This window comes from Dendrobium catenatum, unplaced genomic scaffold, assembly GCF_001605985.2.
Source record: "Dendrobium catenatum unplaced genomic scaffold, ASM160598v2 fragScaff_scaffold_898, whole genome shotgun sequence".
NCBI lineage: Eukaryota > Viridiplantae > Streptophyta > Magnoliopsida > Asparagales > Orchidaceae > Dendrobium > Dendrobium catenatum.
In genome coordinates this window covers 1,671,114-1,695,686 of record NW_021319360.1, presented here as the reverse complement: position 1 = coordinate 1,695,686, position 24,573 = coordinate 1,671,114, and the positions used below count along the sequence as shown (strand labels likewise).

Here is a 24,573-nt window from a genome sequence, read left to right as displayed (position 1 = left end):
AATAATCTTGGAGAGTTTGATTGCTAAATTGTTATCACAAAAAAATTGTAGTAGCTTCCACTTGGTTGATTTATAGCTCTTCAAGAATTCTTTCTCAACCAGATAATTTGACAAGCACAAGTTGTTGCAACAATAAATTTAGCTTATATAGTTTACAAGGTGACAATTGGTTGCTTCTTAGAAGACCATGAAATATCCCATATTCCCAACATAAAAACATAACTCTAAGTTATCCTTATATCATCTTGATCTCCTACATAATCCTCACTATCAGTAAACCCGAACAAATCTAACTTTTAAATTCTAGTAGAATATCCCAAAATCTCTAATTCCTTGCATGAAACGAAGATTCTCTTTGCAGCTAACAAATGCATTTCTATTGGATTTTCCATATGTTTACGTATTAAGCTCACAAAATACATTATGTCAAGTCATGTTTCAGTTAAATATATAAAAATGCCAATAATTTGCTTGTAAAGTGTGTTATCCACCTTCTTCCCTTCATGATTTTAGTTTAGCTTCAACACAAATCCAGTTGGTGTGCTTATAGGATTGCAATCCTTCATGTGAAATCTGTAAAAAATATCTTGCACCCACTTCTTTTGAGAAATAAAGATCCATTAGCAGATTGCATGACTTATATGCTAAGAAAGTAATGCATCATACCATGGTCAAATGACCTTTCAGATTCATCCATCGTAGACTTCTTGAATTCTTTAAACATGACACTATCATTTCCATTAAATATAAGATCATCTACATATAAGCATACAATAAACAATTTTCCCTAATTATCTCCAATTATAACAAAAAATATGTGCTCATATGTTCCTTCAGAAATAAGCCTCCATAAAGAGTTTCTTTAATCTATACATTTTATGCTCATTTTCGATCTTAATATGACCAAGGGTTTGTTCTACAAATAGCTGTTCCTCCAAGTTTCCATGGAAGAATGTTGATTTGACATCTAGTAGGAAAATAGGCCATGATTAATGCATCGCCAATGCGATCACCAATCTAATTGTATTATGTCTTTTAAGAGGGGTAAAAACTTCAGTATAATCGATCATATATTCTTGCTTATATCCCTTAGCTACCAAACATGTCTTATACTTATCAACTTCATCATTTTCCTTTAGTTTTGTTTTGAAAATCCACCTTACACCGATGGTTTTTTGCTCTGTCGGAGGATCAATCAACTCCCAAGTATCATTTCTTTCAATGGCATCAATTCCATCATCCATTACCTTCTGCCATTTTACTTCTTTGACAGCACTTGCAAATGTTGTGGAACCACGATCTGAAAATAAAGCAAAATGAGTTATGGATTATCATTTTCAGTTACCTCACCATCTTTCATCCATGTGGCATTTTTCTAATATGAGGAAGATATCATGTTGTTTCTCTCCACAATCCTGCCACAGTAGCTAGTGACAGATTCTCCATCCTTCAATTCCATCATCCATGAAGTATTCTTTCAAACAAAAAATTTAATTTTTTAACTAAAAATTCGTTTTAAAAATCAGCAAAAAGTAGCTCCAAACTAAACCTACGACAAATTTATATATACATCATATATTTAAATTTCAAACTCATAAATTTTTTATTAATAGTTAAAAATCTCAATAAAAAAATCAAAATGAGGTGAGTATAACAGCAACTGCCTTTGACAATGCAGCGCAGCAAAACCCAATTCATGACATGTTGACAAGAGCAATAATGCCGAAAAGGTCAGAATCCTTCCTGCCAAAATATTCAAGCAGGACAAAAAACAATTCCACCCGTTCCTTTATAAGAAGACCAATACTTGCCATTAATTAAGATCAAGCAATGTTACTTCGCGCGCAACCTCTTCGATCGCAGCAAAGGACGACCCACCCGTCCGCAACGATACCATTCCGCCGACGCGAGCAGCCGCGACCCGTTCTCTCAGTTCCTCACCTTCCTCAGAGTTCATCAGCCAACGGACTCGTTCCGCTATTTCATCGGAGTGTACCAGCCCGTCTGTTAAAGCCCGCATTGCCACCGCGAGCGCCGCCACCTCAACCAAGAAGTTTTTGTTCACCATATGTTCCTTCTGCTGAGGCCACGCAATCATCGGCACTCCGGCTACGATCGACTCCAGCACTGAGGTCCAACCACAGTGTGTCACGAATCCCCCAACCGCCGGGTGTTCTAGCACGGCCACCTGCGGCACCCACGACTTCACCACCAAACCTCTCTTTTTCGTCCGTTCTAGAAACCCCTTAGGAAGCGCCGCCTCCAGTTCCTGTGAGACCCGCACAACCCACAGGAAACTGTGCCCGGTACGCTCCAGGCCGACAGCGATCTCCCTGATCTGCTCACCTGGGAGGGCTGATCCCCTGCGCTCAAAGCTGAGAAAAACTACGCTGTTCCTCGGTCGGCCGCTTAGCCACGCAAGACTTTCGTGTTGAAGTTCGTCGCTGCTGTATATTTCTTGGCAATCTTTGGCTGTTATGGGACCGACGCAGTAGACAGGGGCCAGGGCGCTGCTAGGATCGCGGTTGCGTTCCGCAATAATCTCGAGTGCAACCGGCTCCAAAATCTTGAAGGTGTTTACGATAATTCCCGCAGACTGGGTTAGTCGTTTATACTGAACAATCATTGCGTCCGTCTCGGTTGTTTGACCAGTGATCCGAATCATGTCCGATGCCGGGATCGGGCACAGTGAACGAGGCAATTGTATCGAGGTGCCGCCGGCGTTCAATTGGTTGTGGAGAGCAGGGAGTTGGAGATAGACGGCGGAAAGGATGGCAGCGCTAGAGGGGAAAAAGAAGTAGAACCGGAGATGGACCTCGGCGGCGACTTCAAGGGCGGCGCTTAAGAAAAAGTCGAGGATGATTGCACGGGCAGATGAGGTGTAGAGGTAAATTTTGAGATGGGGGAGGACGAGGTGGAAGTGGTCGAGTAAGGTGGCGGAGCCGGAGTTCGACGGTGGGTTTACTGGTGGCAGGTGGTTGAAGGAAAGGTAAGGGTGGGCGGTGGAGACGCGGGAGATGTACGTGTCGATGTGTGAGTTGTCGACGGAGATGATCCGGGCAATGAGGATGGTGACGGAGACGCCGGAGCGGTGCAAGAGCTTAGCCAGCTCCACCATGACGTCAAGGTGGCCCCTTTCAGCCAGCGGGAAAATTATGATCTCCTTCTCCATCGCTCATAGGTAATTCGGCTATGGCACGATTACTATCTCTCTGCGGATTGGTGCGTTCTATAGCTGTGGAAACTCACGATGGGGCTCAAAATTAAGTGCGCAAGGTTTCGTTGTACGAGTACGAGGCTGCTAAATTCCGCCTTTTGTGGAACTTAAGTAAGCCTGTCAGAGTATCAGGAAGCCACGTATACTGACTGGGTCAGGCCGATCAGAGTTTCTCTTCATAAGCCGTTTGGATCAGTTATGATCTGAAGATAAGTAATGTTACACGCTTAAGAATATTTTAAGAGAATGTTTAAATCTGAATCAAGAAAATGTGAGCCATGTCATTAGTTCCATTACAATAATTTTTTTAATTATGTCACATATTATTTTATAAAAAATCATATCACATCATGAAAAATTAAAAATTTCCGCTTAATATTTAATTGGGATGCTTAAGAAATTGAATCCGAAATGACTTTTTATAATAAAAATTTAATGGGGGAGCTAACTTTCAATCGTTTAAGGATGCTCTCTTAGGTAACTCATAGGCAGGTGATGTTCCTCCCTCTTTAACTCAGTCGACCTTTAATGGTGTGCCGACAGCTTTGCTTTCGAATGAAGAAGTTCTCAAACTTGCTTTGTCATTTCAATTTACTCTAGTAGGTAAAATTGGTCTGCGTAGGCCGAATCTTGATTTGATTCGTGCTTTTAACGGTAGTCTTAAACTCTCGGGTTTATTTTCCGTTGGCCTGTTAGACTCTAAACAAGTTGCGATTCAGCTATCTAATGACTTAGATTATAGTCGTGTTTTTGCTCGAAGATCTTACTTTATCCTTAATTGTCAAATGCATATTCTTAAACGGACCTCTTTCTTTGATGTTAGAGAAGAATCCCCCATTGTGCCTATTTGGATCTCATTTTTCCTAATCTTAGTCTCCATTTTTTCAATGCGAAAGTTTTACATGCTCTCGGTTTGATTTTTGGCCGTCCCCTGGAAACCATTCAGGCAACTGCTTCTAGGACCCGTCCTTATGTGGCTAGGGTTTTAGTTGAAGCTGATATTACAAAGAAACATGCGAAAAAAATTTGGGTCGGTTCTAAAGCTTTTTGTTATTTACAAAAAATGGAGTTTGAAAAAGTGCCGGTTTTTTTCTCTCATTGTAAGACTCATGGGCATCTTGTTACTGAATGTTTCAAATTGCATCCGAATCTTAAAAAAAACTTCTAACCCCTCGGTGGGGAAGGTCGTCTTTAATGCTAAAAATACTGCCAACGAGACTTTTAATGACCAGATTCTTTCGAATCATGTTTTGACATCAAATGGAGAAGTCTTAATTCAATTTACTTTTGTTGGTAAAATTGGTCTGCGTAGGCCGAATCTTGATTTGATTCGTACTTTTATCGGTAGTTTTAAACTCTAGGGTTTATTTTCCATTAGCCTGTTGGACTCTAAACATGTTGCGATTCAGCTATCTAATGACTTAGATTATAGTCGTATTTTTGCTCGAATATCTTACTTTATCCTTAATTGTCAAATGCATATTCTTAAATGGACTCCTTTCTTTGATGTTAAAGAAGAATCCCCCATGGTGCCTATTTGGATCTCATTTTTCCTCATCTTAGTCTCCATTTTTTCAATGTGAAAGTTTTACATGCTCTCGGTTTGATTTTTGGCCGTCCCCTGCAAACCGATTAGGCAACTGCTTCTAGGACCCGTCCTTATGTGGCTAGGGTTTTAGTTGAAGTTGATATTACAAAGAAACATGCGAAAAAAATTTGGGTCGGTTCTAAAGCTTTTTGTTATTTATAAAAAATGGAGTTTGAAAAAGTGCCTGTTTTTTTCTCTCATTGTAAGACTCATGGGCATGCTGTTACTGAATGTTTCAAATTGCATCTGAAACTAAAAAAAAATCTTCTAACCCCTCGATGGGAAAGGTGGTCTTTAATGCTACAAATACTGCCAACGAGACTATTAATGACCATATTCTTTTGAATCAGGTTTTGACATCAAACGGAGAGGTCTTAAATTTGAAACTTATCTATATAATTGTGCATGAATTTGTCTTCAATTGACTAAAAATTATATAAAAAAAAAACTCATCTTTGGATCATAAAATCATGATCTTACCATGATCTCAGTTTTGTTCCAAACGGCTTATGAAGAGAAAATCTCTGAAAGGCAACACCTGGTTTTTTTTTTTTTTTGGTATACGTGGCTTCTTCGCACTCTGACAGGATACCCACATCACTGGCTGGCAGCACGTGGGCGACCTATTGCACTTTGAGCGTTTATTATGAGCGCGGGGGTTCCACGGCTATAAAAAGGCACCAATCCACAACAAGATCGTCATTCCAGTTTATGTTGAAGGAAGAAATAGCCTTACGTATGGCCGGCGAGCGAATGGGGAAGGAGATCGTAATGTTCCCGCTGGCCGCAATGGGCCATCTCCACCCCATGGTGGAGTTGGCTAAGCTCTTGGCCTGCCGCGGCGTCTCCATCACCATCCTCATTTCCCAGTTTCCCTCCATCGAAACCAAAGCCATCAACTCCTTCATCTCCCGCGTCTCCCACCACAACATTTCCTTCCACCACCTTCCCACAGTCTCCCCACATTCTGAGTCCGAATCCGCCATTTTTCTCGACTACTTTCACCTCACCCTCCCCCACCTCAAGGACTACCTCTCCGCCTCATCTGCCCATGCAATCGTCCTTGATTTCTTCTTCGATCCTGCCTTTGAAGTCGCCGCCGAGCTCCATCTTCCCTGCTACTTCTTTTTCTCCTCCAGCGCTTCCCTCCTCGCCGCCTTCCTCTACCTCCCTACTCTCGACAATCAATTGAACGCAAGCTTTAAGGACCTCGGCGACACCCCTATCTACTTCCCTAGTTTTCCATGTCCGATACCAGCCTCGGACATGCCGATGCGAGTCGCCGATCGAACCAGCGAGATGTCCAAGTCGCTGATCGTTCAGTACGAGCGACTTGCCAAGTCAGCCGGAATAATTTAAATAAGGTTAATAAAGATATAAAAATATATATATTTTTTATTTATGTAGAAGTTAAGAAAAAATTACACCATGTAATATTTATATTAAAAGTGAATTAATTTGATATAAATTATATTTATATATAATATAATTTTTACAAGTTTAAAATCATGTTTAACATAATTAAAAAAATGGAGATATTAAATATTTGAGAATAGATTTTGAATTAATTATGTATTATAATCAAATTTAAATCATATTTTTCTGATATTTTCACACCCACTTGAACCAACGGCATGAAATGCAAATAAAACATAATGGACGTTCGGTTTGCATTAAATACAATGAAGTTACGTTTTATGAGGAAAACACCGATTGATGATCACATTTTCTTTGAAAATGCAGTGAAGTATCACGTTTTCAGAGGAAAACACATGGGGATCGATTTTCTTGGAAAACGCACACTGCTTTGAATTTTCTTTAAAAATGTAATTCCTGTACACGAATATGCTCCTTTTTAAATTTATTTACTATTATATATGCTTGTTCTCTTAAATGATTTTTAAAGCATGATCCTTCTCAAAATTTCTTGCCCTTTGGAACGTAGGAAATAATTTTTTTAATAAATTACGTTGTTTTATCTTCTTTCAGTGGACATTTGTTGAAACAATATTTGTTGATTTACATATGACTTGCCGATTTGTCCTTACTAAGCCGTTGTTGTAAAGTCCACTATATATATCTTATGGACGATACGTTGCTAGCAGGCAAAAGTGATCTTACGATTAATTTTTTCCGCGGGATGGTTTTTGGAGGCGAATCAGTATACGTCATGTTATATTTTTGTTATATAAGCTGTGTACTAGATAATGTGCGCATTTGATTCTCCTCCGAATGATCCGCTGGCTGCACAGGATAATTTCTCTAAATTTAGACGGCAAATATGGCAATACTTAAATATTGACGCTGGCAATTAAGGATGTTTGGTGTAATACTGAAAATTTCATTTTCTCTTGGTTACAAATTATTTTACAGAATTTTTAGAATTTATGAGGTTTAAATTTATATCAAATTTCTATAGATTCAGCAAAATGATGGATCTGATAAAATAATTCATTTCTTTATAAAAATTTTCCAATTCTTATCAATCAAATATGCAATAGTTATAATGAGATAATATTAAATCATAAAAAGGATAAAATTTTCTTCAGAGCTGAAATAATTAGGAGATCCATTTTAGAGAGTTTCTCGGTAAAATAGAAATGAAAAAGTATTTTTATTAAAATTTTAAGCTTAAATAAGAAAGATTTCAATTTTAAAATATATCTTCATCTCAAAAGTTTTAAAGAAAAAAAAAACATTTAATGATTGGATATGATATCTTAAAATTAAAATTCTATGCCATAACTTGTAATTTGGTTAAACTCAAAAATAAAAATTCATAAATTATAATTTTCTCAAATTTTTTTCATAATAAATGTTTTCATCAATAAAACACTTTTTAACATCTTCATGTGATCAGCCAAAAAATTACTTTTATTGGAGCCTCATGAAAATTTTAAAATTAAGAATTAAGCAAGAGGCTTGAATTATTTTTTTATTTTTTGGGAATTTTTTTTTATTTTAAGTATAATACAAACTTTTAATTTTATTGCATTTTCAACTCTATATCAACCTTAATTATGTCCATATAATGTTCAAAATTAAAATTTAATATATTGTATATATTCTTGATTAATCTATTCTTGTTTCTTACTACTTACTAGATAATATTCAATTTGAAAAAGAATTTTCTTTTGTATGATATCTTAATTATCCAAATGCATAGCAGCACATTAAAGTTAAAACAATACCAAGAGCATGGCATATTCATGCATAAAATATAATGGCTGTTTTGGGTTAGTTTGTTGCATTTTAATTAAATATTATTTTTTTAAATTATGATTTAAATTTCATTCATCTGATTTTGATGATAAATATATTATAGCCAAGTGATTTTGTTAGTATTTGTGGGGTATTTTTTAGATGTAATTTTTACAAAATTTTATTTTTATTAATATTATCATCTAATTAATTGCTGAAACCCCTATCTAAGTAATGATTAATAAAGAGAACTATTATTCATTAAAGTTAAAAAAAACATATTTATTATATTTATAATATAATAATTTCTATAAAATTATGATTTTATTTTATACTGCATAATAAATCAAATTATTAGAAATATATTAAATTATCAAGTAAATCCTATAAAAAAGACTTTTACAGCTAGATTTTATAAATTTCTAATTTAATTTAACCTTTTTTTTATTTTAAAATTTATACTATATAAAAGATAATTATATTTAATATTTTAATTTAGATCATATTTGCAACTTTAATTCTCCATTTAGAAGGTTATATACAGTTGTGTATAAATAGAAAATAAAAGATATTGCTCATAAGTACCTAAATAAACATCTATATAAAATACTTATTCCATCATTAATAAGATGGATGTAGAAAATAAAAGATTTTGCTCAGAATTAACTATACACAGCTACGAACAACATTTACTCATATGGGAGGAGCAAAAGGGTTTAATATTTCATTCAACATTCATTAATAATCCTCCATAATGAACCCTTAAGCAATTCTTTTTTTCTAGAATAAGACTCTTTATATTAAAAAAAATTTAAGCTAGTAATGCAATATACAATACTTTTATTGGATGATTTCCCTAAGTTAAAAAAAAAAAAAAAAATTTGTGCAGCTCAATTTTATTTTTCTTCTCAGATCTTCCGAAAACTCTGGAGACATGGCGACTAAAAAGGAACAATAGCAAGTACTAGGGAGAAATGCAATTGATTTAGAGATACCATACAAACAAAATAAAATTGCACAAAACTCATATCACATATATACATGATGAAATGAATAAATGAAATACTTATAAAATAAAAATAGAAGTGACTCATAAGTTTGATTGGACAATTTATTTTTTAGGAGTATGACCTATTTATTTTCTTTTTTTTCAAAAAGTTTGTCATGCATTTTTATACATACCACAGCGTGATAAAATTGATCGAACATAACATTTGTCTTAGATTTGTTGCATCCTCAAATATCTGTGGTGATATAGAAATATAAAACTTAACGTCTTAGTTTTGTACGAAGACCCAACACATAATCAGATAAAAGAAAATGGTGTATCGTTCATAAGAGACACCGGAGTTTTTACGTAGAAACCCCTAAAATGGAAAAAAACTACAGGGCTTGGCCCAGTTTAAATGAATCCATTATTACAGTCGATTATAAATGAGACCCTTCATTTAAGGGAAGGCATAGGCTTAATGTAGAAAATATACATCATATAGAGTGCATTACGCGGTGGAAATTGGACAAATCGGTATTGACATGTTGTTTGGTCGGCAGGACTATAGTCAACGGGCGACGGACGTTGGAAGGATCGTAGTCAGGTGATGGTGGTCGGAAGGACCGTAATCGGCGGGCGACAGAGGTCGGAAAAATGGTTTCAGGTGATAGAGGTTGGAAGGACCATAATCAGCAGATGACTGAGGTCGAAAAGGTCATAGTCTGGTGACGGAGGTCAAAAAGACAATAGTTGGCAAGCGATGGAGGTTAGAAGGACCCTTATCTGATGACGGAGGCAGGAAGGACCATAGTTAGCTGATGACAAAGGTTAGAAGGACTGTTATCTGGCGACAAAGGTCCGAAAGGATCATAGTCGACATGCGATTATGGTAAGAAAGATTGTTGTCAACGATGGAGGTCAGAAGAATTATAGTTGGCGGGCGACGGTGCTTAGAAAGACCGTAGTTGGGCAACGGAGATCAAAAAGATCGTAGTATGTCTATGGAGGTCATAATGATTATTATCTGGCGATGGAGGTCCGAAAGGACTGCAGTCAGCGGGCGACGAAAGTCGGAAAGATCGTGGCTAGCGATGGAGGATAGAAGGATCATCATTGGTGGGAAACAGAGGGCAGAAGGATTGTAGCTGGCGGGCGGCGTAGGTTGAAAAGATTGTAGTCTAACAACGGTGGTTTGAAGGATCATAGTCAACAGACGATGGAGGTCAGAATGACCGTTATCTTGCGTTGGAGGTCCGAAAGGACTGTAGTCGGCAGACAATTGAGGTTGAAAAGATCATACTCGGGCGACATAAGTCGAAAAGACCATAGTAATGTGAAAGTGATCCTAAGAACCGTAGTTGGAGAGCGACGAACATCGAAAAGATCGTAGTCGGTGTTAGTGGTTGGAAGAAAATCCTGTAAAAAATTGGTGACTGGGTGTAATTCTGATGATAATTGATGGCGGACGAATGCCCGACAAAAGTCGGTGGTCGAGAGGAGGAGCTTGGTGGAAAGAGAGATCACAAATTTCTTTTCCTCTCCTCTTTTCTTTTTCTTCCTTGCTTGGTCTCCCCTCAATGAAGAATGAGGGATCTATTTATAATTTTTTGGGAGTAGCTTTGACAATAAATAGGGAGAAGATTAAGAGCATTTGAGAATGTTTTGAATGAATAACATATATTGCCTCCCTTGATTATAGACTGTTTAACAAGTATTTGAGCGCTTTCATTATGTCATAATTTGATGAACTTGGACTAGTTGAATTCATCTCATCGAGCTGATTGACTTGACTATTTAGAAATCGTTTGGTCATCCAATTTGTAGTTTGAACCTTCCGAATGCGTTTCGGGTATTCTATTTGGGCCATTCAAAATCGTATTGAGTCAAATTTGGTGTCATTGGGTTCCTCTTTTCGAAACGTTTAGTCTGACTATAAATTTGCTGAAATCATAATTCATATGGTCCCAAATTCAATTTTAGAAAATTTCAACTTAATTTTGTGTCGAGATTCGTGCCGATCAAGATAAACTTTTTATGATCTATCAAGATTAGAATTCCATCACCATTGTAGATCAATGCCTTTCATGTCCATTGATGAGCCATTAAGCCATAATTGTTGCTGATTATACCAGGAGAAAAATGAAAGAATCCAATCGTCTTAGTTTTGGTTGTTGTGATATTTTTTATGCAGATATAAATTAACTATGCTCGGTAAAATATGACAGATTGTTATACTATATTTACTTCAAACCTTCGGCACAGAATAATAAATAAGAAGAGATGGTGACATGGAGAACCTTCGTCTAGAGCAGAATAGGAGAAAAAAGGTACTGTCAAATTATCTGATTAAAATTTTAATAACAATAAACTTCAAACACTTAAATATAGTTAAGATGTATATATAATCATTTTAAAAAAGTTTTAAAGATTTTAAAAATAATTCTAATAATTTTTTTATCTGAATATTATGATACTACAATTTTCCTAGAAAATGGACAAGCTTCAAGGGAAATAAATGTAGAAATTAGCTACTTCTAAAACTACAGGCACTTGGTACAGCATGTCAAGCCAAAATAATATCCAGTCGGGGTTTATTTATTCATTTTTCACATTCAAGCGTCTGACAAGAAAAAAAAAATTCCTGCAACTCTTTTAAAAAAATAACTTAAAAAAAAAAAAAAAAAAAACTTAAAAGTTGATAGTAAATATTTGTGTAACTCAAGCGGAACTTATCAATTTTAATATTTCAGCAATATTTCATCATAAAACTCTAACAAATTCAAGAGAAAAACAGCAAAACTATATGAAAATTGATGAGGAACCAAAGGAAAACACAAAGATACAGTTGATCCTCAATTTGAGAGGAGGATTGTTAGACTGGTCCAGCCAAATGCAGGCTCTTTGGAGAAACAAAGGTCTCTTAATGCCCTTAAAAGGTATGTTTTGCTGACTTCGAAAATAAAAGTGAAAAAGAAAAACAAGACAGGTGGCTAATGGCAGACCTTGCAACAACTAAAATTTAATTACACTATCAAAATCAAAGATGGATTGCTATGTAAGGGAATATAGAATATTATTCAAAGTCCCAATCTGAAAATTCACCTCCTCCAGCATCAGCTTTCACCCCCTTCATCGTCCCGTTCCTCAATTTCATCAAATTGTCAACACTCTTCATGGACATTTTGCGCGCCTCCTTCACCCTCCAAGCTGTTCTCCTGATAATAGAGAAAAGGGTAACTCAATTCAAATTTACATGGTAATAATATTATATTATGGAAACTAATGTTTGATCATTAGTTTGATCGAGTAGAATGGACACAATTTCTCTATCAATTGATTTACCGTCAACTACATGGCATAAGAAGCTTCATGCCAGGGGGAAAAAAAAACAAGCAAATCAAGACATTTAGTAAATTTGTATTTGCAATTTCACTTCAAGTAATTTCTTGAAAATTTTAAGCAACATTAAATGATCATGTAGATATTATCATAGAAATTGCAACTCAGTTGCACAAAGCTTTGACAACAATAATAGATTCAAACATCATAAATTTAGAAAAAAAAGTTCTAACACATTATCAACTATTTTCCTACCAATCTCTCTATTAAGCTCTACGCTAGTCGAGCGAAAAGTACACGACTTCATGAAAGATGATCATGTAAAAAAAAGAACTTTAATAAATAATATATTAACAAGAAAATAGAAGGAATAAATTATAAGAAGAAGCAAACTCACAATGATATATTTGAGAGGATTGGGCCATAAGCATTCTCTGATGGCATAAGCAACCTGTACGAATGCATTTTTCTTTCAAGATACGAGCAAAAGCTTTTTATATCGGAAATGCTACTACAAAATACATTATTCCAATTGAAAGCAACGAAGGATGAGAAATTTATCACAAAGTGCGGCTTCTTTTGAATAGCTTCTTTTTACTTTTTCAATATTAAAAAATAGTGCATGTAGATCTTCCTAATATTGGTTTTTGTAAGGGGGGTTGTACAGTCTTATATTAAGTATTAACCCTATATATATATATATATATATCACATGATGAGGGATGTATCCAATTTATTATGTGTAAATTTGGAACGGGTTAAGTGATTTTGGATAAATTAGGTAGATTTCTATAGATTTGTTGGTTATATAAGTTGAAGTAGTCTGAGTTTTCATCAAAGATCTGAGAAGGATTGGATAAGAAAGAGAATGGGGAAAGAAAACAATCACAAGTTCATTTATGATAGAAGTATCATGTTGATAAACCAATGTACCATTTTGATGAATACTTAAGTGAGCACTTTTTTGTAATTGTTTAATACACTTGCAAACTATCTCTCCGAATTTTATTTTATTTTATTTTACTTGTCATGAGAAACTTGGGAATTCTCTTTTCACAGTTGAGAGAGGCTATACTATAGATTTAGAAAAGATTGGCGAGTACCTTTTTATTGCCTACTCTGCTTGTGTTTTCTTTGTGGATTGAAATCTCTATTCTTTCCCATGAACATAAGCATAATTAAGTTGAACCATATAAGTTTATGTATTATCTATATAACTTGACTCCGTAATAACATAAAGTTAGGCACAATCCTGGTGAAGCAATGCAATTTATTACGTAACAGAAGAGTTAGCTTTCAAGATACAGGAAAAATTCCCAAAAAATAGAGACAAGTTGAGGGGAATACTTTGAGATTATCGGGAGAATTAATCATGCATTGCATAATTTGTCAATGGTAAATTGTACCATTGCAGCATTTAAGGCCAGGCGATGTCTATTTCACATGTCGGAAAATTTAATAACAACTGCACAATTAGTTTAGTGATCTTATTTTAAAGTGCAATATTTATATCACACAAGTCTCTCATGGGTACTGAACTCACGTGGCATTTAAGCTTGACGCAATTAGATTGCATGGTGGTGATCCATTTTGAGCTTCGGTAGCTAACATCGCTCGACTTGGAGAGAAGTCATAAGGAGAACTAGGTATTGCCAAAACATTGAGTCAAGGTAAAGATTTGTAAGGTAATGACTTTATATCCATATACAAATCACAGGGTGAAGTAGGTATTAACTATCTTGTGTGAAAGCATGGGAGTGAGATGGGTAATTTATTAGGTATTAACTCAATATTTATACATGAAAATAAGTTAGATAATAGATAGTTTTGAAATTTGAGCTGGGCAATTTATAGTATTTAATTAACTCTTTCTTTTGGATAAGCATCTTCATCAGGCTACCAAAAAAAATGTCAGTCGAGTTGCGGTGCCTAGGGTTTCTCCTCTCCCAACTGCCGCTTCAGTTGGGTAACCTTTCTTCCCTAAATCTCTTTGGGTTTCTTTGTAGTTTTCCTTCCTATGGCTGTGAATAGGTTAAAGGATACCGGGTTTTTGGATGGGAAGGTTAAATCTAGGTCTTTTAGAGATATTATATCCGGTGAGTCGGCTTCGTCGGACTTTCCCCCACTCAAAGTGTCTTCCCACCATGATATGCCGGCTTTGTTAATCTCTGATGAGGAAATGATTTCTCTTGCAATGCCCTTCGAGTTTGCTTTAGTTGGGAAGTTTCCGGGCCGTCGCCCGCCCCTTGATACGATTCGCAAATTTTTCTTTAATCTAAAGCTTGTTGGTGAATTCTCGGTTACTTTGTTGAACCCTAAAAATGTGTTGATTAAGCTTGTCAATGACTTAGATTACTGTAGGGTTTTCTCTCTTCGCTCCTACTTCGTTAACAACTGCTTCATGAAGCTTTTTAAATAGACTCCACATTTTGACATAAATGTGGAGTCTCTCATAGTCCCCATTTGGGTCTCTTCCCCTATTTGCGCCCTCATCTTTTCTTCCCCAGCATTCTTCATGGCTTGGGTTTGCTGTTTGGTAGGCCCTTGAGAATGGATAATGCGACTACTAATGGCTCTAGACCTTTTGTGGCTCACATATTAGTGGAATTAGATGTTACTAAATGATATACTTCTAAAGTCTAGCTTGGTTCGGAGTCTATGGGTTACGTTCAATCGGTTGATATGGAAGAGTTTCCTTCGTATTGCTTTCATTGTAAAACTTTGAGTCATTCAAAGGATTGTTGCCCGATCCTTTATTCAAATCTGAGTGCTGTTCCTCCTGTCAAGGAGGGGATCGTGCCAAATGTTCATTCTACACATGATCTAGAGGGTCTTAATATTGCCTTTGCCAATGTTTATGGTGGGGTGGCTCAAGGTGATATGAAGAAAAATCAAGATCTTATATGTGCCCAAGATAATAATGGTGTTGTTTATCCTTTGCTTAATAATGTGGTGCATGAGATCATGTGATCTGCTTTATCTTAGGATCAATGTGGTGCTGTTTTTCATAGTTCTTGTGGTTTTATTTCGCCTCTTGCTAATGTCCAAGAGACGGCAGATGTGCCATTGTTTAGCTCTGATGATGTAGGGGGTTGTGCATTGGCTTTGTCGAATGTGGAGATGGAGGGGGATGGTGTGGTGGCAAGAGCAACTAAAATTTGTTCTACTTCGTTTGATTTTGTGGTTTCACCTATTCTTTTAGAGGGGCCGGTTTCGCCCTCTTGTTGGGGCTACTGGTGATGTGATTTCGCCTATGACTGAAGGACATGCGAAACCTGGGCCCCTTGTTGAGGTTCCTATAGTGGTTATGTCCCCTAAAGGTTTGATTGCTCAATTTGTTTCTAATTTAGGTGTTAACTATTCCGGGTATTCGGGTCGGGATGTTGTATCTCCTTTCATCATCTAGTGTGGGTGGTGATGATATTAGTGATGAGCAAGTTGAGTCTCTTCAAGATTTATACGGATTAAAGGTTTGTCAGGTTGTTGATAAAGCTTTCTCGCGTGTCAGTAAACGTCGGAGGAGAAAATCTTAAAAGTAACTGTTTTCTTGGTGTGGCTTGTTTTTTGCTTAGCAAGTGATTTTTATTGAAGTCTTTTTCAATTGTGAGTTGGGGGTTGTGTTATGAGAGTGGTTGTTTGGTTTGCCTTGGGGTACGGACTTATTTTTGAGTTATGCTAGTCGGTTTTGCTTGGCCTTGGTGTTATTTATGGGGGAGGAATTTCTCTCCTATCCTCGTATTCCTATTCATGTTATGTGCAGGTTGTTTCTTTCTTTTCTGGACTTCGATCCATGTAGGTTGGATGCTCATTGTGGACGGTTGCTAGAGAGTTATTGCTTTTGGTGCAATTGGAGTTTGATGATGCTTCTTTGTTGTTATCTTTTGTTTTGCTTTGCTTTTTATCTTATGTATTTAGTTTGATTTAAAGCTCGTAAGTTTTATTTCAAATGATGTTATTTTAGTGAGCTTATGATCTTTTAAAGACTTGTAATTTTTATCCTTATTAATGAATAGGCTCCGCCGTGGTTTTTTCAAAAAAAAAAAAAATTCTTTTGGATATTTCTCCTTTAGTATTTATCTCCTATTTATCTTGAGAGATTTAAGGCTTTTCTTTTCTTTGTTAAGTGAGGGTAAGTTCGGATACTGAAAAGCGCTGGTAAGTTTCCATCTATTATACACCACAATTTTTATTTTTTAACTAAAGGATAACCTCTCTCCTTCTCTATGGATGTAGGCATATTTATGTTGAACCACAGAAATTTTAGTATTTTCTTTTACAGTGCCTGAGCTTTTTTATTGTCACATTGCGGCTCGTTATTCTTGTTCCTAGGTTGATGCTTTCATAGCATAAGTTAGGTGCACGCTTTTGCTTACACCCTACCCTTCCATTTACGAAGACATTTTCCATAACTCAAACCTAGGATCTCCATAAGACACTCAGGACAACTTAACCACTTAATCCAGCCAAATAACATCTATCTCCAAGGGAAGGTACTTAGTGAAAAATTATATTTGATGACTGGAAACAAAAATGGGTTATGTTTATTGAAATCGTGCAAAAACCTGTAATGGTGCTTTCAATTGTTTTGAAAACACGTATTATTCTCATTAGTGAGATTATTTAAGCAAAAAGAATATTAATTATGCTTATTAATTAAATATAAATAAGATTAGCTAGTTATTATTTAGTACGGTAACTAAGATAACAAGGGTATAAACATGTAATTTTGATTAAATATGTGATGATTAAGTCATTTAATAATCAATTAAAATAATTCTTATCAACTATTTCTTAAATCTAATAAAAGAATAATCAGGGTTTTAATTATGATCATTAAGTTTTATTAATACCTAATCATGATAACCAAGTTAATATCGTTAGTTACTTGATTAATAAACCATAATAATTGGTAATCACCTATTTGTTTAGGCTTAGATTAAAATATAAAATAAAAAAGTTTTTAATTAAGAAATATTCAATTTTCTTAACATTTAATAATAAATAATTAAGCTTAAGGCAATAAATTGTGAAGTAATTGACCATCGTAATTAGTAACAAACAAAAATTTATAATAAAATTAAATAAACTGTTAATTCGTAATTAGTATATTTTTATGAAATTATGATTAGAACAAATAATTAATTAATAACCATAGTAATTGGTGAAAAAATATTTGCCTAGATTAGTTAGGAATTCATCAGGGTTTTAATTATGATCATTATACAACAACATCAAGTCTTTGTACCACTATGTGGGTTTGGCTACATGAATCCTTTTTTCCCATTGTGTCCGGTTAAAAGTCAAATTCTCATCTAAATCTAATAAAAAAAGATCATTTTTAATATTTTCTAACCAAGTCTTTTTAGGTCTACCTCTACCTTTCTAATTATGATCATTATAGTATAAGAAAATTTTATTTATGATCATTTACCATGGTATAATTAAATAAACCATTAAGAATTAAAACAATTTTAAACTATATTTTGACTATCTAATTATGTATTTACTTATGTTGTTATTAACATAAGAAACTAATAATTAATTTAAAACTATGATGGTAATTCAGAATAATTAGCTTAAATGCTAAATTATGACAACTAGATATAGAACAGTTTTGTTTTCAATTTTCATATCAAAACCTTATTTTAAGAAATAAGTAGAATTTTCAAAACATGTTTTTTGAAAATAAAACCAAAAGAAAAAAAAAAGAAAAAGAAAAAGAAAAGCTAAAACAAATATAAAATGAGAACAAAACGAATTCAAACATGTCAAACTGAAAAAGGAATTATCTTATGTTTACCTTATCATTTGTGGCAGCTGAAATAGGAATTTGTTCTGTTCTGCTAAGCCACTTAAAGAGACTGTAACAGATGGTACTCTTAATCAATAAGCAAGCATCATATATAGGGCAATTAAGCAAAATAATTTCCATAAATGATTGGAAAAAAAGACAATAAATGAAACAACAAATCAATAATTGATTACAATATCGCAAATATAGGAATTGAGAGGAAACTAATTTAATTTGATCATACAATGTGCTTTGAATCTTGTATTCCTCAAAGGTTTTATTTAGAACCATAAAAGATCCAAAATAAAAAATTCCTCAGAACCCTGTAAGTTCCAATCAATTTTTTTGAGAATGACTACAAATGCTCAATGTTTGTTCATCCATGAAATTATTAATTCACAATTTGAGCGACCAAGTTTACACTTAACATGATGGTTCAAGAAGACCTCTTCCCACCTATTATGCATGCTTATAAGTGGTTTATTGTTAGACCGGTCCTCTATGAACCGGTCCAGCCGGCCCAAACCCTTGGGCCGGTCCCGCTGTTTTACCGAAGGAGGCCGGCGGGCTCAAGGGAGGAGAAAACCATGGGGTCCACGTGAGATTCAAATAATTTCTTGGAGCCAAAAGGAGGAGAAGCAAGGGCAATTAGATCCTTTTGTATTAGATTTGAATTGTATGCATTAAGTAGGGAGAAAAGGGAGGATTAGGGTTATGTCATATTTTGTAAGAGATTTCTTGTTCTTCTTTGGTAGCTAGGGCTCTAGATCGAATTCTAGAGATTGGGAGAGTGCGATCCTCCTCTCGAATAGAGGATCCTTGTATCTTTGCTATTTTCCTTGCATCTACTAGTAAAATACAAGATTTTTCTCAAATTTTCTCGCTGAATTTCCCAGAATTCTCCCTGTTTTGCTGTTTTTCTGCTGTGAACAGCAGTTTTGCTTGGAGATTTGCTAGAAAGTGAATAGGAAATACTTGAAATCAAGTATTTCCTATCATTTATCCCCTCATTAAATGTACTGAGTTGATAAAACACCTAAGCCATTAGTGGGAATTTTTATTTATTGCCACAATCCTAATTTGATTGCTTATATGCAGCAATTACATAATTATAACGTCTCATTTTCTGTGCTGAATCATTACAATCCATATATATTGCAACAATACATACATCAAGGATAAATTGGCTCATCAGGCTCCACTCATCTCATCAAAACATGGTGACCCACATCAAATATATGTTGAATTCACCACCATCTCAGGATCTATCTGTCTACCCACTTGTCAAACAACATTGTCTGGCAAACATTAGCAAATATGCTTGACTTCATCTGCCCAGACACGTCTCTCAATCGATCTCCTAATCCTTATCATTAGACACATAATTGTCACATCCTATACTTGTCGATGTAAGTTCTCCATACATTTCTAAATATTAATTGCTAATTCATTAACTTCAACTTTAAGGGCCCCTGTTACATGATATACACATATAACTAGGTCATCTTTTGGCATGTATAGGACAACATTTCATTAAGACATCAAACTCTTGTTATGTCTGAACCCTCGATAAGAGAAATCAATCTTGCATTGCCATTAAATCAAATGAAGTCCTTAACACAATGGATGAAGTCCATCAAGTTGAAAAATCTCTTTTTCTTAGTGGCGGTGCATGTCATCTCTAGGGTTGTAAATGAACAAATACACTTAATAAAAAACTCAAATTTTCTTAATTAATACTCATTCAAGTTCAAGATTAACTCTTTAAAAATTCAAAGGCTAAATGAACCAAAATTGAATATGACCCAATTTATTTTTTATATTCACAAATAAATTTATATTTGTTAAACGCTTAATATTAAGTTCAATGATAGCTCGTATATTATTTAATTAAAATTTGATTAAATATAGATCATTAATTAGCAGTTTAAGAAAATGTATTAAATATATTCTTTTGTTGGTCTATCTTACTTTCCAAATTTCCATCTATTTTTTCAAAAATCTATCTCTCATTATTTTATCCACTCATTCTAAGCTTCCAAGTTTCATCACTTTTAGTTTTCAAAATTGAAAAAAAGCACGAGGTTTCTAGCCCAAGAGAGGGTACATGAAGATAATGACTCTAAATACACCCTCATTCAATAAATAAAAATAATCTCCAAGCCTCTCAAGAGGAAAGAAAATAGTTTAGAAGAGATTGAAAGGAAATAGGATTAAAAATTTCTTCAAAACTATCCAAATTAGATGTTCCTCAAAAGTATCAATAATATATAGCAAGGTTATCAAAACAGGCCCGGAACAACTGGTTCAACAGGTCGAACCGGGAATCGGCCAGCTGACCGGTTCGGTTTGCTTGTATAACTGTATTAGCTTTGAACCGCCTGCGAACCACAAATTACCAGCAGTCGACCCTCAAACTGGAGAACCAGCACTGGTTTTTCAAAACCGCCAGATTTAACTATAAGTAAATTTGAGCCATTGGGTTGTGATCACAAGGTCCAAATCTACAACAACAACAACAAAAACATCAAGCCTTTATCCCACTACGTGGAGTCGGCTACATGAACCCTTTTTCTCCATTGTGTCCTATTAAAAGTCAAATTCTCGTTTAAATCTAATAAAGAAAGGTCATTCCTAATATTTTCTAACCTAGTCTTTTTAGGTCTACCCCTACCTTTCTTAACATAATTCAAATCTAATACCTCTACTCTCCTAACCGGGTCATCGCAAGGCCGCTGTTCTATGTGACCAAACCATCTAAGGCGACTTTCTCTAATCTTATCTTCTACTGGAGCTACTCCAACTCGTACAATCTTCTCGGGTTCCAAGTCAAGTAAAAATAATTTTTTTAATTATGGATCATACTGTATGAACCCAGTTCATATATGCTTTCATGAGTACAATCTTCTCGGGTTCCAGGTCGCATAAAAATAATTTTTCTATGTATGGATCATACTGTACGAACCCAGTTCGTACATGCCTTACAGTGTATGAAAATGCGAGGTCCCATTTCATCTCGATGTTTCATATAAACGAATTTTGAAAATTTCTAACTATTCATCCTGGATGAACTTAGTTCGTACCGGATGATGAGCAGGTATTAAATGATTTCATAATGAATCATAATAGGTTCATATGTAATAGTATTTGAACTATTTATACATATGAAACCTGATCGTACTGTATGATCATGTACACTCAAAATTAAAAAATTTAGTTTTCTGGATGGTTTTTTGTGTCTTTTATATAAAAGGTCAGTTATAAACTGACGTAAAAATCTTTACTTGATGATTTTTCAGGAGCAATTAAAGGAGAGAGTGTGAGAGAGTGTTTGAGAGAGATTTCTTGCTAGTGGAGTGTGAAGGGTTCACAAAGTTACTCAAATATAAGGATCTCTATGTAATTTATATTTTTCACTCTTCCTCTTATCTTTCTAGATTACTCATGAGGAGATCTTTGAAGAAGATTCGGTTCTCTACCAACACTTGGAGAGTGTGAATAGTCCATGGTTCTTTAACAACACTTGGAGGGTGTGAAAGGATGACGGTTCTCTATGGACACTTGGAGAGTGTGAATAGTCAAAGGTATTTTGCCTATAGTTGGAGGGTGTAAAGGGATGAATGTTCTCTGCCTACACTTGGAGGGTGTGAAAGGACAATGGTTCTTTACCGCACTGGGGACAGATGGAAGAGAGTTTTGTAAAGGCTTCTCTGCCATACTGTGGGGGCAAAAGGAGAATCATTTTATTAATAGTGTAATACCTAAAGAGTGAGTCTTCAGGGAGTGGATGTAGGTTGTGTTTGACCGAACCACTATAAATCTTTATATCATTTTAATTTCCACTACTTACTTACTACAAGTTTTTAATTCTGTGGTTGAAAAGTTTTATTTATGAAACTTTAATTAACTTTCTTTTTGAATCAATCGATTTCAAATTTTAAAATCTAAGAGTAATTTTAAAATTACCAATTCACCCCCTGACCATGGATTTGAACGCGAATGAAGCGGGCGGGGGCGGGGGGGCGGGGCGGGGGCGCGGGCGGGGGGGCGCTGGTAAGACCATATTGGATTTTTGTTTAGCTTGTGATTTTTTAATTGCTAATACTTTATTTAAGAAAAGAATGAGCATCTCATCACTTATAAAAATGGATATAATACAACCAGATTGACTATTTTCTTATTAGAAAATTAAATCGTTTAGTTGCAAAGATTGTAAATTATTCTGAGTAAAAATTTATGTACCCAACATCGATTATTAGTTTTTGACTTTAAGATAAAGGGAATAAAATAAAAAATAAAGTAAAACAATTTTCTAGGATTAAATGGGGCATTTAAAGAATTTTTAACAAAAATATTTTTGGAAATAAGATTTTAGATTTTAAGATTTTGTCTGTGCATGAGAGTAATGCTAATATTATGGGGAAAAAGTTGTTAGTGTATAAGAATATTGCAAAAGATGTCATTGGAGTATCAAAGGGAAAAGCTCATAATAGTAAAATAGTGTGGTGGGAATCCTAATGTGCTAGAAAAAATTAAAAATAAGAAGTTTGTTATAAAAATTGGTTAATTTTAAAATTATGATAATTAGGAAATATATAAAGTGGCTCGTAAGGATGCTAGAAAGTAATATGCGATGCAAAGGCAAGCTTTTAGTGATTATATAATAGATTAGATACTAAAGAGGAGAAATATAATGTATAAGTTAGCAAACAAAAGAGATAGGAGTAATAAGGATTTAGTTCAAGTGAAGTATATAAAGATGAAGATTAGAAAATACTTTTTTTTAGAAGATGATATTTCAACAAAGATGGATGAGATATTTTGCTAAACTTTTTAATGAAGATTGTGAAAATAAGATTGACTATTAGTGACCTTAGCACCCTAAATGAAAATAAAGATTATGTTTTTTATGCGTATTAGTAAAACTGAATAGTTAGAGAGGCTTTAAAGAAAATGAAGGGTGGAAAAGCTGTTGGACTGATATATTCCAATAGAGGTGTGGAAATGTTAGGAGTACGAAGGAATTTTCATTTGACTTACTAAACTTTTTAATACTATTTTGAAGACTAAAAAATGCCAGATGAGTGGAGAATGAGTGTGTTAATTCCTATTTTAAGAATAAAGGTGATGCACAAATTGTGCGAATTATAGAGTATTAAGTTAATGTGTCATACTTTAAAACTATGAGAGCGAGTTATGGAGCTAGGGTTGCGGCGTGATACTAATGTTTCTCAAAATCAATTTGGATTCATGCCAAGGAGTCGACTATGGAAGCCGTACATTTATTAAGGAGGTTTGATGGAGAAATATAGAGAAAAATAAGGAGGATCTACAATGATATTTTATGATTTAGAAAAGCATTGATAAAGTTCCAAGAGAAGTGTTATGGAGAGTTCTTGAAAAGAAAGGATCAATAATGCTTATATTCAAATCATTAAAGATATGTATGCAGAGCTTATTACTTGGTTCAAACACAAGGATTGACCAAGTATTTTCCATTTCGTTGTACATCAAGGATCAGCCTTAAGCCCATATCTTTTGCTTAGTCATGGATGTCTCACTAGACATTTGCAAGAGGATGTACCTTGGTGTATGCTTTTTGCTGATGATATCTTCTTGTTGATAAGACTAGAGAGGGAGTTGAAGGTAAACTTGAATTATGGAGGTCAACCTTAGAATCTAAAAGGTTTTCGCTTGAGTCGATCTAAAACGGAATATATGGAGTATAATTTTAGTAGTAATAACTAGTGAGGGGATGTGACTTTGGCGATCAAGTCATTAATAAGAGTACAGTTTTAGATATCTTGGATCTATTGTCAGAGTGATGGTGTGAGTAGATGGGGATATTATCAGCAGAATTCAGTTGGATGTTGAAGTGGAGGAATGCATCGGCTTTGTTATGGATAGAAATGTATCCCTCAAACTTAAGGGAAATTCTATAAGAGGTTGTGAGCCTGCAATGCTTCATGGTACCGAATGTTGGCTTTAAAAGAGAAGCAAATACTAAGTTAATGTTGGCAGAGATGAGGATGCTCAGGTGGATGAGTGCTTTTACCCTAGAGATAGGATACGAAATGAGCATATAATGTGAAAAGGTTGGAGTAGCTCCAGTTAGAAGATAAGATTAGAGATAAGTGCCTTAGATGGTTGGTCACATGAAAACGGCGCCTTCGATGACCCGCGTTAGGGAGTAGACGTATTAGAGTTGAATTATGTTAGAAAGGTAGGGGTAGACCTAAAAAACTAGGTTAGAAAATATTAGGAATGACCTTTCTTTATAGATTTAAACGAGAATTGACTTTAATATGACACAATGGAGAAAAAGGATTCATGTAGCACACTCCACGTAGTGGGATAAGGCTTTGATGTTTTTGTTGTTTGTTTTAGATTTGGAGCTTGTGATCACAAGTCCCAATGGCTCAAATTTACTTATAATCTCTCTCTTT

General features: G+C 34.8%; 2 protein-coding genes across 3 annotated transcripts in view; one reads left to right on the top strand and one right to left on the bottom strand.

Moving 5' to 3' along the window:
- The first annotated feature begins 5,558 nt into the window (after positions 1-5,558).
- Positions 5,559-6,164, top strand: LOC110110564 (UDP-glycosyltransferase 88B1-like). The gene has a single exon (XM_020842093.2). The coding sequence runs from the start codon at positions 5,559-5,561 to the stop codon at positions 6,162-6,164; it is 606 nt and encodes a 201-aa protein (XP_020697752.2).
- A 5,611-nt stretch (positions 6,165-11,775) lies between these two features.
- Positions 11,776-24,573, bottom strand: part of LOC110110488 (NAP1-related protein 2-like) — a 23,719-nt gene continuing 10,921 nt past the window's right edge. For both annotated transcript variants that reach the window (XM_020841987.1, XM_020841988.2), the window contains exons 7-9: positions 18,137-18,197; positions 12,734-12,787; positions 11,776-12,212 (exon numbers count right to left, since the gene is read on the bottom strand). In XM_020841987.1, coding sequence (XP_020697646.1) covers positions 12,159-12,212; positions 12,734-12,787; positions 18,137-18,197 — 169 coding nt within the window. In that variant the 3' untranslated portion in view covers positions 11,776-12,158. The remainder of the gene's footprint in view (positions 12,213-12,733; positions 12,788-18,136; positions 18,198-24,573) is intronic.

Coding starts and splice junctions, on each gene's coding strand:
- LOC110110564 (XM_020842093.2), top strand. CDS start 5,559: ATGGGGAAGGAGATCGTAATGTTCCCGCTGGCCGCAATGGGCCATCTC.